Source organism: Ambystoma mexicanum, chromosome 11, assembly GCF_040938575.1.
Source record: "Ambystoma mexicanum isolate Mex_15411 chromosome 11, UKY_AmexF1_1, whole genome shotgun sequence".
Classification (NCBI taxonomy): Eukaryota; Metazoa; Chordata; class Amphibia; order Caudata; family Ambystomatidae; genus Ambystoma; species Ambystoma mexicanum.
In genome coordinates, this window is record NC_090934.1 from 1,397,679,017 (window position 1) to 1,397,695,308 (window position 16,292).

Below are 16,292 nucleotides of genomic sequence, written 5' to 3' on the forward strand. Positions count from 1 at the left end.
GGGGGCTCCGGGGCCCGAGCCCCCCCGGCAAAATCAAGTCGGGGCAGAGGCCCCCCCGGCCGGAGAGAAGTGATGCAGCATCGATGGCCCTTTCCATCGATACTGCATCACTTCTCTCCGGCCGGGTCTAAGTGCTAACATGTCCGATTAAGCCCTCCCCTCTAGGACTCAAATTGGTGTATGGTCCTGGAGGAGAGGGCTTAGGGCAGCGGTATTCACACTGTGAGGCGCGCCACTCTGGTGGGCAGCAGCCTCATGCCCAGGTGGGGCGCGCATCCACAGTTTGAAAAGAAAAAAAAAGAGGGTAAATTACCAAAGGATCGGGCTATTGCTTCATCAACAAGCAGCAACCCAATCCACGGCCCCTGCAACACATGTTTAGTGCGACAGGGGCCAGGCCTTTGTTAGGCCTCAGGCTCCATTAACAGCCTATTTATGAAGACTAAAGAAGGTGTGTGCTTTTTATTTTCTTCATGAATAGGCTCCTAATGGAGCCTGAGGCCTCTGTCGCAACATGGGTGGTGGCAGCAGGGTAGTTTCTAGCCCATTTGGTGCCCAGGGTGAAACACTAGGAATGAGCCCCCCCACCTCACGCCCCACTCCCACCGCACCCAACTCCCACCGCACCCCGCGCGCCACTCCCAAACTCAATATAACACTGCACAACATTGGGACACTGGGACCAGTGGGGGAACACATTGGGACACAGGGACCAGTGGGGGCACAACAGTGGGACACGGGGACCAGTGGGGGCACAACATTGGGACACGGGGACCAGTGGGGGCACACATTGGGACACAGTGGGACATGGGGACCAATGGGGGCACACATTGGGACACGGGGACCAGTGGGGGCACACATTGGGACATAGTGGGACATGGGGACCAGTGGGGGCACACATTGTGGCACAGGGACCAGTGGGGTGGGCTGGGAGCCTGCTCTGACTTCCGTAATGTCACGTAGTACTTCCGTACTATGTGACATTACAGTCAGAAGAGGCAGTGCCAGCACCTGCTACGGCGCTGCCAAACTCTCTGCCCTCGGCAATCGCCGCCAAAAACCCAGACATGTGAACCCCTCCAGCCAGGGGCAGGGACTGGGGCAATTGCGCCCCCGGGGCAATTGCATCCCGGGCAGCTGCCCGCCTTGCCCGGGCCAAGAAACGGGCCTGGGTGGCAGCTTTGGTGTGGAACTGCCCAAGTGTTCGCAATTTGGAATATTTCGGTGAATGCCATTTTTTATTTTGCACACTTTAATTCTCTCTTCATCCGTCTACAGTAACCTCAAACAAGCATTGGCAATGCCAACCGTTTGAGCTTTTGTGCAGGCAGGGGAAAGGCACTTGCCAGGCACAGCCATAGTGGTATTAACTGGCCATTGATTGTAGCAGGTGCAAAATGGTGCGAGTACCAGGGCCCAGGCCGGTGCAAGGAATTTTGCCACCCTGGGCAAACTGTCAGATTGCCGCCCCTACTCCAGATTCTAACCGTTCTCAATCAACCGTCATCAGAACCAACCCCTGCGCCCCCACAGCCTTGTGTTCACAAGATGTGTATTGCCCTGCAGGAGGGGGTGACTTCTAGGCCAGCATGCATAAAAAGAAATCAACAAACTAATGTGGGGCAGCTCAAAACAGCAGCTCCAGGTGCCCTGACAGATTTGGCACCATACCACGAAAACAAAAGAAACAAGCATTGGCAATGCCAATGGTTTGGGCCTTTTTGTAGACATGGGAAAGGCATTTGCCAGGCACTGCTGTAGTGGTATAAACTTCCCACTGATGGTAGCAGGTGCAAATGGTGCGCCTACCTGGGCATATAACTGCAGTGCCTGCCAAATGCTTAGTACCTATATACAAGTCAAAACTTTTGGCTTTGCCAAGGCTTGTTTTAACAGGACTTCAGTGAAGGACACCATAGTGCTTATAAATTGAGTGGCTGTGGGCAGGCCTGGTAAGACATTCTTATTATATCAGTAGCACATACAGCTCAAATTAAGTGACTAACTCTCAGAAGACTGCTTTGAAAAAACATTTGCAGCCACTACAAGTACAAAGTTGTATGCTAAGGCTTGACTAAAGCACGCTCAAAGTCATGGTATGGTATGCTAATGTTTATTTATAATGCGCCTATACACAAGGCAAGTGCTTCAAAGCGCTCAAGGAGGGTGGGAACATGGGGACAAAACAACAGTCGTTCAGAGCCCTTGAAATTCTGAGACGATAATAGTCTTCACAGGCAGAGTAAGTGCAAATAATACAATTAACAGTTGAGACACAGCAAATAGGCCTGCCGACGATTCTGCAGTTTTACCAAGTGTAATTAAGGGGGGTAGACAAGGGGATAACAGACAGACAATCTTCAAACACGGTGCATTCGGATCGTGGAAGTGCACAGACAGTTCCAGGTGGGGTCCAAGTGCACCTAGTCAGAGAGAGGCACTCTCTTGGGTCCTTTCTCAAGTGCATTGAGGGTGGGGTGAGTGTAGGGCGCTGAGGCAAGTGCAAGAGAGGACTGGCGGGGTGCCAGGGACCTGTGAGACTTTGAGGTACACCAGGTGGCCAGTCAGCAAGCTGTAGAGAAAAGGAGGGAGAGAGAAGGAAGAGAAGAAAAGGAAGGTCTTAAGGAGTTTCCGGAACTTAAGGAGATCAGGCTCAAGATGGAGGGCGGCAGGGGGGATATTCCAGAGGGAGGCCACTGCTGAGGATAAGTATCTCCATCCAAATCTCTGCTTGGAGAACCTGCTCATTCGCAGAAGGTTGGAGGTAGAGGAGTGGAGGACTTGGGAGGGACAGTATTTAGGTAGGCAACATTGCAGATAGGTAGGTTCAAGGCTCCAGAAAGCCTTGTGGACAATGCAGAGGGTCTTCAACTTGATCCTTGCAGCCACAGGGAGCCAGTGAAGGGATTTCAGTGCCAGAGAGATGCAGTCGCTGGCGGCGGCGCTGCTCGTCACCGACACACTGCCATCTTCAGCAACCACACCCCAGTCCCCCACCCCTAATCTTGCTGAGATATCTCGCAGGCACTGACTCTGGCTTTGTTGATTTGAATAGACTGCTTGGGGCTTGATGTGGAACCCATTCTTGAACCGCCACATATCCCTTCAACGCACTTTTTCATCATGTGTGTTCTGCAAGTAAGTAAGCACGTTTAACGTGGTTTTGCGCACTGGTACATCTACTTACTTGGTTGGCAGTGTAGTCGGCACGGCACCTCAGTCCAGGGGTCCTCCTCACCAGCCTTACTGCAGACAGTAACTAAAAACAGGACCGGTGCTATCACCAGGCAAGGCAGTAGTGTGAGGGGTGTTGAAAAAAGCATTTTGCAGCTCTAACATTTCCAACATATAGGCAAGCGCCCAGCCTTGCCTAGTGATAGCACTGGCCCTGCCAGGGCCTCTAATAGCAGTCCCTGACAAATTGGGTTTATGCTCGTTTCTTGGAAGGTAAGATGTAATTAAGCATAAGTGGGGTGTACTTTTTTTACTGACTCCTTCGTTTTTTGAATAAGGGGTGTTTCAAATGAATGTTGAAAACCAGGAAAGTGGGAGTTTTTAAAACATGGAGACAACCATGGCTAAAACATTTAGATGTGAGTGCTTCCATCAGTCCCAAACATCACTTGGGTGCAGGGTGAGCCTGGGTAACTGCTTTTTAACATTGTACACTACTTTACCAGAATTTCTGGTAAACTACAATGTTAAAAGCAGTTAACACTCTCCCCACCAAGTCTGAAACCACACTTGATTGCATTTGATTGCATTATACATCAGCCAGGATTGCATTATACATCAGCCAGGATTGCATTATACTTCAGCAGCACATCTGATGTGTCCACTGAAAGGTTTAAGATTAAGCTACATCCCTAACTCTATCTGGTTACCCAGAGGTAACATTTTAGCAAATGTCACTTGTGGCTGGCCAATCTACAGCAGCACTATTGTAAGTTTGAATTGTTGATGTTTTACTGAACTATGGCACCACACACGTCTTGCTTGGTAGTTTTTAATCGGGAAACGTCTTTGCTTCTCGTTTCCCTTGAATTGGGAACTTTTTTTTGGTGGTGGTGGTGGTACTCCACCTTGCAACTGTACCTTCTGTTTAGCAAGCATTTCATTCTCTCATCCTAGTTGTGTTGCTCTGCCTTTTGTGGGAGGGCTACTACAAACTGGACGATTATAGAGCGGTGGAGTAGGGGCAGTGATGTCTTACTGGAATGCAACTCGAAGGCTTAAATCTCCTTCTTACTTGACTTTAGTATATGCAGTGCATGCTAGCCAATGTTTCCACTGTTCTGCGCTGCGCGCGACCCCCTTGCACCAGGTGGGCTACTACATGCAAATTTGCGGTCATATAACTGCCAGTGATGTCACTTCCTGTTTTTGGCCCCCCCCCGCTCCCTCCCCCCGGGAAATTCATAAGTCGCTCCCCTGCTAAGCAGTCAGTACTCGTGACAAAAAAAAGTGCTGTGCCCTCATCACGTGGAATAAACCGCATTTAGTTGCGCCGCGCGTTCTGGTTCTCCCGTGGTTAGCTCAGTCCGTGAAGCGCTGCCTGCTGTTTCTGTCAGGAGCACGCGGCTCGGGGTGCTGAAGAGGAGCGCTGCCCGCGACTGCCGCTTCGCGCGCGCTCTTTCCTGCACTTCTCCCGAGCCGCCGGCGCGCGGGTGGGCGGGCCTGCGTGGGCGGTGCCCGGCGTCGCGCGCCTCTCCTGATTGGCTGCCGGGGCGTCCCTTCAGCACGCGCCTGTCCTGCCCGGGATGCTACTCGCGCAGCTCGAGACTGGCTGCGCCCGGACCTGGCTGCGACGCGCGCCGTGGAGTGTTTCCGTAGTAAAAAGCAAAGTGTGACCCCACCAACCTTACTTGCCCCGGAAAGTTGGTGTACGGAGGAGGCATGCGAGGGGTTCGGCGTCCCTGCTGGCAGTTCTTGCTTTGAGCAGCCCTCTGCTGTTTCCCGGGATGCTGCTGCTCCTGCCACTCTGGCTGCTGCTGCTGCCCGGGGGGCACTGCGCGCCCTCCCGCGCCGTCTACTCCAATCACTGGGCGGTGCGCGTGCAAGGGGGCCCGGGAGAGGCGGACCAGGTGGCGTCCAGGTACGGCTACAGAAACCTCGGGCAGGTAAGCCAGCTGCCGCGCCACTTCCTTGAATAGTGCTGTCGGTGCACGCCCGTGTGCACACCCAGCCCTGCAGTACAGGACGCGTTCTGCTACTTGGTGCTGTCTCTGCTTGTGGTGCACTCTGTATTGTATTGCCGCTGCAGCTCACACTGGTGTGGGACTTACTGCTGGTATACTCTGTACAACACTTCCAGATCGCGTATTCCCTGTTTGTGCATTGCATACAACACGTCCAGCTACTGTGTTCCCCTGCACAAAACTTAGGGCGAATTCACGGCTCCGAGCAAGTGTATTGCTAGTGCACCATTCTCTGTTGCTAGTGCATTGCTCTCTGAAACCGGTAGCTTGCGTGCGTGCATCTCTCACTACCAGCGCTGCCTTGGAATCCCTTCATGCCCCCCAAAGCGTTTCTATATTTCTCCTGTGCAATTCTTGACATAGTGCACTCCTCTGTCACAAGTGCTGCTACCTCACTCTTGTGCAACACTTGCTGCCTGGGCTTCATTGGGTCCCTTATTGCTGGTTACCACTTACTGTTTGTGTAGTCTCCTGTGCAATTCTTAACATAGTGCACCCCTCTGCCACAAGTGCTGCTACCTCACTCTTGTGCAAACTTGCTGTTGGCGCTTCATTGGGTCCCTGATTGCTGGTGCACCACTTACTACTTGTATAGTCTCCTGTGCAATTCTTCAGAGTGCACCCCTCTGCCACAAGTGCTGCTAGCTCACTCTTGTGCAACGCTTGCTGCCGGGGGTTCATTGGGTCCCTTATTGCTGGTACACCACTTACTGCTTGTATAGTCTCCCGTGCAATTCTTGACATAGTGCACCCCTCTGCCACAAGTGCTGCTAGCTCACTCTTGTGCAACACTTGCTGCCGGGGGTTCATTGGGTCCCTTATTGCTGGTTACCACTTACTGTTTGTGTAGTCTCCTGTGCAATTCTTAACATAGTGCACCCCTCTGCCACAAGTGCTGCTACCTCACTCTTGTGCAAACTTGCTGTTGGCGCTTCATTGGGTCCCTGATTGCTGGTGCACCACTTACTGCTTGTATAGTCTTCTGTGCAATTCTTGACATAGTGCACCCCTCTGCCACTAGTGCTGCTAGCTCACTCTTGTGCAATGCTTGCTGTCGGGGCTTCATTGGGTCCCTTATTGCTGTGGCACCACTTACTGCTTGTATAGTCTTCTGTGCAATTCTTGACATAGTGCACCCCTCTGCTACTAGTGCTGCTAGCTCACTCTTGTGCAATGCTTGCTGTCGGGGCTTCATTGGGTCCCTTATTGCTGCGGCACCACTTACTGTTTCTATATTTTCCTGTGCAATTCTTCAGAGTTCACCCCTCTGCCACAGTGCTCTTGTGTAACAGAGCTTCATTGGGTCCCTTATGGCTGGTGCACCACTTACTGCTTGTATAGTCTTCTGTGCAATTCTTGACATAGTGCACTCCTCTGTCACAAGTGCTGCTAGCTCACTCTTGTACAATGCTTGCTGTCGGGGCTTCATTAGGTCTCTTATTGCTGCACCACTAACTGGTTCTATATTTCCCTGTGCAATTCTTCAGAGTGCACCCCTCGGCCACGAGTGCTGCTAGCTCATTCTTGTTCAATGCTTGCTGTCGGGGCTTCATTGCGTCCCTTATTGCTGGTTACCGCTTGCTGCTTGTATAGTCTCCTGTGCAATTCTTGACATAGTGCACCTCTCCGCCACAAGTGCTGCTAGCTCACTTGTGCAACGCTTGCTGCCAGAGCACCTTGTTGACCACTTACTGGTGCACCCCAGTGCATCACAGAAGGCTACCGCACCAACTGAAATTGAATTGCTTGTGTGACCCACATTCTAGTAGTGAACTTTGTGGAACTCTTTCTGCTTCTGAGTCTCATGGCACGCCTACTTTTAGTGCACGCCTGTGCACTTGTCCCTCACTGTGCAACACTTTATTGATAAAGCACCACTTCACTGGGACACTTTATGCCAGTAAACATTTGCAACAGTTGCCCCGTGCAGCATATGTGGCTAACACTTCTCCTTTAAATGCGTTTTGCTGGTGCACTTCTGTGCTGCATCACTTGCGACTTATGCATCACTACTTACTGCTTGGATTCTTCTATGCAGCTAGTGCTTCTAGGCACCTCGGTATTCCACTTGCTGGTGTAGGAGGCAGTGCTTGCAACTATGACACCTCAGTGCTTATGGAGCCGCTCGTGCATCTATGATGCAGCACTCACCTTCGAGTGCAGCACTCGCTGCTGTGGCGACCCCAGTGCAGCACTCGCGTGTGCAACCCCCGTGCACGCAGTTTTTTTTTACACTACAATGTAACACTTACTGCTTGTGTGGAACTCACTGTTTGCACGCTTCTATGCAACACTTCTAACTAGTCCATCTATGCACCATCTCCTGACGGGGACCCCCGCTAACACTCCTAGTTAACACATTCTATTAATAACAGTTACTAGTTGTGAACCCCATATAGCACGTATGATTGTATAATACCTTTGCTTCTGCATCGCTGAGAATAAGGGCTGGTGCAGCCCTTTCAGTGTTTAATGTTCACTAAGACCTCTGTGCAAAACTTGCTGCTATAGTTCTGCCCTCTGTGCGACAGGTCTTGCCAGTGCGCTCTTCACCAGTATTGCTAGTGTGCCCCATGCCTAACTTGGTAATTTTGCAGCATGGGCACACATTATGGCTGTGCATCATTTATTGCTTGTGCATTTCAGGCGTGTGCAACCCTTATTGCTAGCGCACCACTTTGCAACACGTGTATTTATTGTAATAGTAATGTATGTAAATGTGTCCTATCTAAAGCGCTTTAAAGTGCTATATAAAAAAAATATATATATAATTTCAACCCGACCTCGTGCAACACCAATTTCTTGTGGACTCTGTGCAATACTTTGCTAGTGCTTCCCGCTCAACAGTCGAAGCTAGTGTAACACTTTTTGCTAGTGCAGGCACTATGCAGCACGCCACCTTCGCTCATCCTGTCTAACAATCTCCCTCCTCACACCCCATTGCACCATTACATTCGCTGGTAAAGCACTCTCAGGTGATCCCTAGTGCGCCTAATCCAAAATGGTTAGTTCACGCTTGTGCAGCAGCTGGGACTAGTGCATCCCTTGCAGCGCCCACTGCCAGTGCCCGCTACACTGCCCTTTCTGCCTTTGTCTCCTGTTGGCCCCACAGGGATGTGGTCTTTTGTGTTGCCTGTTACATTAGTGACACGTTTTTGAAGTGATGGTGATGGAATGCACTATTGCAAGCGATGGTGATGGAATGCACTATTGCAAGCGATGTTGATGGAATGCACTATTGCAAGAGATGGTGATGGAATGCACTTGCAAGAGATGGTGATGGAATGCACTATTGCAAGCGATGGTGATGGAATGCACTATTGCAAGTGATGGTGTTGGGATGCACTATTGCAAGCGATGGTGTTGGAATGCACTATTGCTTCCTTAGTCGAGTCGGTCTGCTTGAGTCTAAGGCAGAGCAGACATTGCAGGGTTTTTGCCAACAGCACAAAAGCGTTGAATTTAGTTTGAAAAACGGAATACAAATCATGTTCCCGGGATCATAACGGATCTAGCATCTTAAAACGGCACAAGAAGATGCCTTTTTTGTAAAATGTGCGCATCAATGTATTTCCAAAAGTGACCTGTACAGGGCCAGTACAAGAGCGAGCAGATTTCCAAGCTAAAACGAATGTAGGCTGCCAGCGCCCAGGTGGGCAGTGCTGCCGGTGCATTTCAACATGATCTGCCCTAAAAGGCCTGGCCATCGTGCAGGAGGGAATGGGGGGGTGCATTTCTATTTCTCTAGACCAGAGGTCTTCAAACTATGGGGGGCACAAGGGGGCTTGGCCGCATCCCGGCGCGAGAGCCCAGCATGAAATGTTAAAAAAAAGAAAAAAATCTTTTTATGTTTTAAAATGTTTTTTTTTTTTTATGATTGGAGGAAATGGGCTGGGGCGGCTCAAAATGGTGGACTGGACCATAAAACTCTCTCCGGCACCAATGAAAAAGTGTCCCGTAGTTGCAAATGGATATTCATTCCTTTAGTCACAGACTGTTTGAATAGTACCCAAGGTTTTTTTTAGTTGTTAAAAAGTTATCAAATTGTGTTATTTAAAGAATATGTATTCAACAACAATGGTCAAAACTACTAGCTGCATAACTCCTCAAGCTGCATAACTCCTCAAACTGGCCCACGTTGGCCAGAAAAGTGGCCCATTTTGACTGGCCTACACTAGCATTTTGCATTTTTGGTACGGGCATCGCCCTGTTTCCCTAAAGGCCAGACTGAGCCTGGCGGCTCATCCATAATCGGCGAGTGGGTGTCCCCCATTGATTGGTTCGGGCTCTCCCGCTGCGCTGGGTTGCTGTGGGAAATACGTATGCCCACTTCACTTAAAAAATTCACCAGCTCCCACTGGTCCTGGGACTGTGTTGGGAACGTGGTCGGGGGAGCCCAGGGACTGTGGTAGGTGCAGGATGGGTGGGAACCACTGGCCTAGTGGTGGGAGCAGGGTGGGGAGAGCCCAGGGATTGGGGAGGGGTGGGAGGAGTGAGCCCAGCGACTGTGATAGGAGCAGGGTGCAGTGACGGCGCGCAGTATTTCATAGCCATTTGTACATACAGTCCATTTAGCATTTATGGGGGACCGGCCTGCCCAAATTTAGCTCAGGTGGGGCCCAGGCCAAAAACGTCTAAAGACCACTTGGCTAGACCATAGCAACACAACCTGGGAAGCAAAAAAAATCGCTGCTGTCCTAGTGCAAATAAATGCACAAAAGGGGCAGAAATGAAATGTGCACGTGTTGCACAGACGTCACCCTAGGTCCTTTCATAAGATGTACAGGGGAATGCGCACCCCGTGTGTGAATCACAATGCACTTGCCATCTGTGCAGACGCGCTCCTTCCATCCCCTGCTTTGCCCAGTCGCACGCAGTTATGGGAGTGCCTCTCCATCGTTCCGAGGCGCTTTGTGACTCCTTGTTTTCTGCAAATGAAGGGAAGCGCTCTGCCAACCTTATTTTTTTCTGTTAATACATTTTATAAGTATAATGAATTGGTCATTGCAATAGGTTATGGAGCTGATTAAAGCTTACATTTGTTTTTCAAGCACAACTAACTTTATGTAATCTAATGATTGGTATTTTAGTTAATCCATATGTAAATTCATTGCCTTCACCGAGTTTAAATAACTTTTTTATTTGTACAGGATTTAATCCCCTAACCTTCTTCTTTGTTTAAAATGTGAATTGGTCTCATTACGTATAATGTTTAAGGGTGCAGTTTTGTTTGGAAGGTGTAAATGTGACTGGCTCACCCCAACATAAACCACATGCTATTGACAAGAGATGCACACTATATTGGGGTGCGGGGTACTTTAAATCTGGCATGTATTGCTAGCTGAATCGCCCCCAGGCGCTTGGATATAGGTGATCATGAAGGATGGCAGATCATGCCAGGAGAAGCTCCTCACACTGACGGGCATTGTGCCCCTGGCTTCTTACACTCAATATCCATGAACTCCAAAGCTCCTCGCCCTGCCCATGCACTTAAACACCTTCCCGGGTTTCTTAACCTCATGTGCCCTGGGCTCATTTACAATGGCTGTCCATGTGCTCCAAGCAAATCGCATGTTCCGCCGCAATGTGCCTCGAGTCCCTCACTCTCTGGTGTTTTCTAGCTATGTGCCTCACTCTGTCAGTAGCAGGCCTCGATTCCCTCACTCTTCCGGTGTTTTCTAGCTATGTGCCTCACTCTGTCAGTAGCAGGCCTCGAGTCCCTCACTCTTCCGGTGTTTTCTAGCTATGTGCCTCTCTCTGTCAGTAGCAGGCCTCGAGCCCCTCACTCTTCCGGTGTTTTCTAGCTATGTGCCTCACCCTGTCAGTAGCAGGACTCAAATTTGGGCAAAAAGTAATTGGCAAACGTGGCCAATTTGGCCTAACAAGAAGGAACCATGTCCATCTCCGCAGCCCGGCAGAACACAGCAGGCTGAGTGTGGGGTCTGAGGAGCCCCACTGGGACACTCTGTAATCCCTGAGGCACAGCTGCCTCTCCGGGAACTCCCCCCATATCTGCCTTACTTGCAGACGCTGCACGCTTCGGGTCGTAGAAGGAGTAGGCGCATGTAATGTCATTCCTGCTGCTTGCCTGGCCTCCTCTCACGAGGCACTACTTGTGCTGGAGGATGTGCACACTGTGCAACCGCATTGCTTCAATCAGGTGGCACAGCCGAGATCTAATGGCGATCTAATGGACTAATCAGAAGCACTCCATGCTTGGTCTGTCTCCTGATTGCCAGCAGTGGTATAGATGAGGCCTGCGTGGGAGAAGCCCTTTCTAGTCAGGCTAAAAAAAAGGGGAAGCTCTGACTTCAAGAAAAATCAGGTAAAAATGTGCTTTTTTAAAAAAAAATTGTCATATGGTTATAAAATAACCTTTAACAAACTTTCTAGAGAAGGAACAAAAATGATATCGATGCAATTACTTGTTATATATGGTAAAAGGAAAACAGTTCATTTTTTCCCAAAAATTGTAATGTGCTAAAAACACAAATAAATTAAAAAATTAGCATTTAAGAGCGCAAAAGGGGACTCTAAAAAGGCAACACCCGCCGTACAAGTTGAGCAAATTCTGCTTGCAGCGTTTACAAAGGATCACTATATAATCCGCCTGCTTTTTGTTGGTGTAAAAAGCGGGTGGATTCCATAATAATCCACAGTATTTACCCTTTTACGCATCTTTGAAAATGATCTTTGCAGTGTTCCGTTATACCGAAGGTATGTACCACATAAACACTGTTATTAAGGCACAGGCCAAATAACCGGGCAAAAGATGAGGACACTCCTGATGTTGTGGTGAGAAATATGTTGAAGAACCTGCAAGAGGCAGATATCACGAGAAGGAATCGGTTCGAAGAAAAACCACGGCAAGCAATGGTAAAAGCCACGCGCGCCAACCAATGAGGAAGAACTAAGATCATTCCTAGTAGCAGCAGAATACTATGTGAAGTTTTCCCCTCCTCTGAAATGATAGAACCGCTTAGAGAATTACAAAATAAAGGGGCAGAATATGTATAGCGGCTGAAACAGAAGAGGGCATTCGAAGAAGCTAAGACATTGATAGTGGAGGCCCCATGCCTGAACCTACATCAACACCGATGCAAGTGCATACGGGCTAAGGGCGACGCTTATGCAAAGAAGAGAAGATGCATAACATGTAGTGGCGTTTGCATCCAAGGCACTGTCAGAGGCCGAGAAAAACGACTCCACGGTGGAGAAGGATATGTTGGCATGCGCTTTGGCAGTGGAGTACTTTAGGACTTACGTGTGTTGCACAAAATTCCACCTGGTCATGGACCACAAGCGGTTGGTACACATGTTGAGCCCAGGTGGCACAAAAACAGCTATGCCAAGATTGGCGAGGAGAGCGGTAAGGCTACAGGAGTAAACATACACAATTGAGCACATCGCAGGGTGGAGGAATACACAAGCTGACTTCAGGTCCTGCCTTCTGGAACAAAGAGGTCAGGCTACAACGTTCCTTGAAGACGCGTGTGTAATGGCATCAGTGGGGGATTTGAAGAGTAGAGAATTCATGGAGATGAGTGAAGTACATTGGCTAGAAGACTCGTCCAGAGATAAAGTGGTGAAGTAAGTAACTGATAGTTCAGGAATGGATGGCTGAGCGCCATTCGGGAAGGGTTGAGACAATACTGGAAGGTGGCAAAGGAGATTCAAGAAGCGAATGGGCTGCTGCTCAGGGGTGATCATGTGATACCTCCCACGGCCACGAGGAAGATAAAACTGTGCGGAGCTCAATACAGACATCTAGAGAGTACCATAATGAGGCACACTGTAAGAGACTCATACTGGTGGCCTTGCATGGACCAAGACATTCTAATGTAATGATTATGGACAATGTCATGAGTGCCTCAACAGTGATAAAAGGTAAAAAGTAAGGCAAGCACCTTTTGATTCTCACGGAGAGCCCAGAGGGGTGTGGCAGAAGTTAAGGCTGGATTTCATAGGATCATTATAAGCCATGACGGCTGAGCATAGATGCAGAGTAGTGATGGTTGACTATCTTTCAAAATGGGTGGAGGCAGAATTTGTGCCTGACATTACCATGGTCACTATAATGAATGTTCTCACGTCTGTCTTTCAACTGGAAGGGTTACCTAAGGAAATGGTGACAGACCATGGAGTTCAGCTCACGTCTAACGAAATGGTGAAATTCCTCAGAGAAAACATCAAACTGATTAAAGAATCCCTGTACCATCCCAAAGCCAGTGGCCTTGTAGAAAGGACCAATAGGTTCATAAAGGGAGCCCTACAGCTAGCCTTGGCTTGAGGCATGGATCCATACAAGTCGATGAAGGCTGACACCCAAAAGGACCAAATGACAGGGTCCAGATACAGTCAAAGTAGTGAAAAGGGGTACCAATCGTGTATGTACGCAAGATGGAAAATGATGGAACTTAGAGTGGCAGTGTTTGAAAAGGGACTCCCCACTGAAAAGGGGTTAGCACAAGAAATGCTTATGTCACAAAGCGAAATTAAGGAAAGGAGCATCGCCATAGAGGAGAGTAGAACTAAGGAAAGAAGCATCGTCGTAGAGGAGAGTGGAACTAAGGAAAGGAGCATCACTGTAGAGGAGAGTGGAACTAAGGAAAGGAGCATCACCATAGAGGAGAGTGGAACTAAGGAAAGGCGCATCGTGGACTGGGTACGACCGGTGAGTTGAGAGAAGAGGAGAGTGAGGTGAAAAAAGGGGATCTACAGGAGGAAGGTGATGCCTCAACAGTGTCAAGAAGCCTGGAAGAAGGAGCAGGAGAACTTTCACTCAGTGTATGGGGGTGAGTTGGGCGGCCACAGCGTGAGAGAAGGAGGCCTGTAAAGTACCAAGACATTGTGATGGAGTAGGACCCTGCTGCTCAGGAAAGGGAGGTATGTGGAGACGTGGTCTGGCGAGAGCGGCTGCCACTGCCCTCTCGCCAGACTTCGTATCGGCATGAGTGAGATCGCGTAAGTTTGGCGCGTGGTGGTGCAGCGTTAAGACACACCACGGCTCTCCTCCTGATCTGAGGACTCCGCAGGCTGTAGCCTACAGACCCCATGCTGTAATCTAATCGGACACTCGCCCAGATAAATTAGGAGAGTGAACGTAACTAGTCTAATGTGAAGTATGATTTAATATGCTCAGAAGTTAAATAAAGAAGTAAACCTCGACTGAAGGTGTTGGGTGGTATTTGAAGCCACAAGATTCCTCCATCGTTGCTTTTATATTCTCCACCGAGCGGCACGGTTGGAAGATTTGTCAGATTACCACCCTACCCTGAGGCAGAGGGCGGCTCACCTCGCCCGAAATTACACTTCAGTTACCACCTTGCTGACTCATACACTGTGCTCTTTCTATCTCTCCTTCCAGCTTATGGTCACCAGGTGCTGGAACCAATGGCCTGTGTACTGTTCTGGCTCTCAGCATCTAGTTCCTGGAATTTGGCCTATTAGCAGGGAACGGACTGCGCTAGTCGTTGACTCCTCTTTGGAAGTGGAACCAATTCGAGAAACCTGGGGGTGAGAGTTTGGAGGGGGATAGATCGGGAGTGAGGGACCAATGAGGAAGAGAAATGCTTGCCTGAATCCATGCTCTGTGACTGCTACATAGGCTTCTCTAGAGGGGGACAAACGGGCTCAATTGTCCCCCACCCCCATTGGTGGCCTGCCCCCATCCCTGCTCCCCTGCCTGCTGGCAAACGACTCTTTCCAAGTGTCCTAAAGGTGCACCTTCGCCCAGCCATCATTCGCGCGTTTGCAGGGTCCCTTTGCTGAGCCTGTTTCTTCTTCTGGCCTGACAGGAACACCTCGGGAATCAATGGGCCATGACTATCAATGGGGTGGGGGCCATCACTGTTGAAAACAGGTTTCCTACATGCTGGGCACACTATTGTTTTCCAAATGTGCATTTTACACTTGTCTAGAAAAAAAACGAAATACATTTCCAAACTGAAACATACTCATTACATTACAGTTACGTTTTCTTTAAAATGTGTTTTCTTTTTGTTGGACTATCACACATGTACCCTGTGATTTATGTGCCCATTCATTTATGTTTTATCACAGGATATATTTCTAAAGCTGTTTTATGCTTGTCAAAATGCTTGATCACAGATAAATGCTTCCATTGTGCTGATAGTGAATGGGAAATTCAAATGTGGGTTCATGGGTGACGATGTTTGATTTTCACTGTGGGTCAGAATTTCCCCCACCCTCGACCCTGAATATAAGCAAGATACCAGCCCAGCCCATCCCCTGGCCAAACACACTTTATAACACTTGTTTTATTATAAGTAATTGCAAAAAGTCTTAAGATTTACTGCCAGTTTTAAATATATTGCATCTTAGCAACAGCCACTCCACCTCCTGAGTTACCCTGGCAGCCTTCTACTGTAGGGCATGCCTGTGGATCCCTGTGTTCACAATCACTGTATTAAAAACCGTGCAATTCGTGAACATGACCTCAAAGCCAATAGTATTTCATCTCCACCCACACTGACTCTGCGCATACATTCATTGATGGTATTCCAGTGGCGGCTTCTCCATTCCCTGACCCATGGGCACTCTCGCCCGTAATGGAGGAGCCAGCCCAGTGTAAACTCCCTCAGCTGCTTTTTGAGCTGAAGAAGTGCTCCTCGGCTGGCTTGAATTGTCAAAGGGAAACGCGGTTTTCGTTTGACAGTTCTGTTTTTCAACCTTGCATTTCCAGTGAGCCATGCAAAGCTGTGGGTGTTTTGCTTTCCCAACCGTACATAGCCCATTGGGGATGCTTACTGAGGAACTTCATGTTTGTATGTGCCAGGGCGATACTCCCGAGCCGCCTTGCAGATACAAATGGAGCGGGTCACTTAGTCATCAGTTCTCCGGAACTTATGCGCATGTGCACAAACCAGGAAGTGAATTGCTTTACTGGTTCCTGTTCGTGCAACGTGGCCGTTGGAGCGCTGGGAGAAAATATCAGGGGTGGGGAAGGCGATATGTCAATTTAAATATGTGTGTATGCTTGTGTTGTGTGTAATAAGTGAGTGTATGATGATTATTGTTGTTGTGCGTGTGAATGAGCTAGTGCGTGTGGATAAGCTAGTGCATGCTCATTGT

The 16,292-nt window shown here is 49.1% G+C and overlaps 1 protein-coding gene across 1 annotated transcript in view; it reads left to right on the plus strand.

Annotated features, from left to right (window-relative positions):
• Positions 1-4,731: 4,731 nt before the first annotated feature.
• The window catches only part of PCSK6 (proprotein convertase subtilisin/kexin type 6), a 1,232,090-nt gene continuing 1,220,529 nt past the window's right edge, over positions 4,732-16,292 (plus strand). Inside the window, exon 1 of the mRNA XM_069625020.1 lies at positions 4,732-5,120. Coding sequence (XP_069481121.1) covers positions 4,962-5,120 — 159 coding nt within the window. The 5' untranslated portion in view covers positions 4,732-4,961. The remainder of the gene's footprint in view (positions 5,121-16,292) is intronic.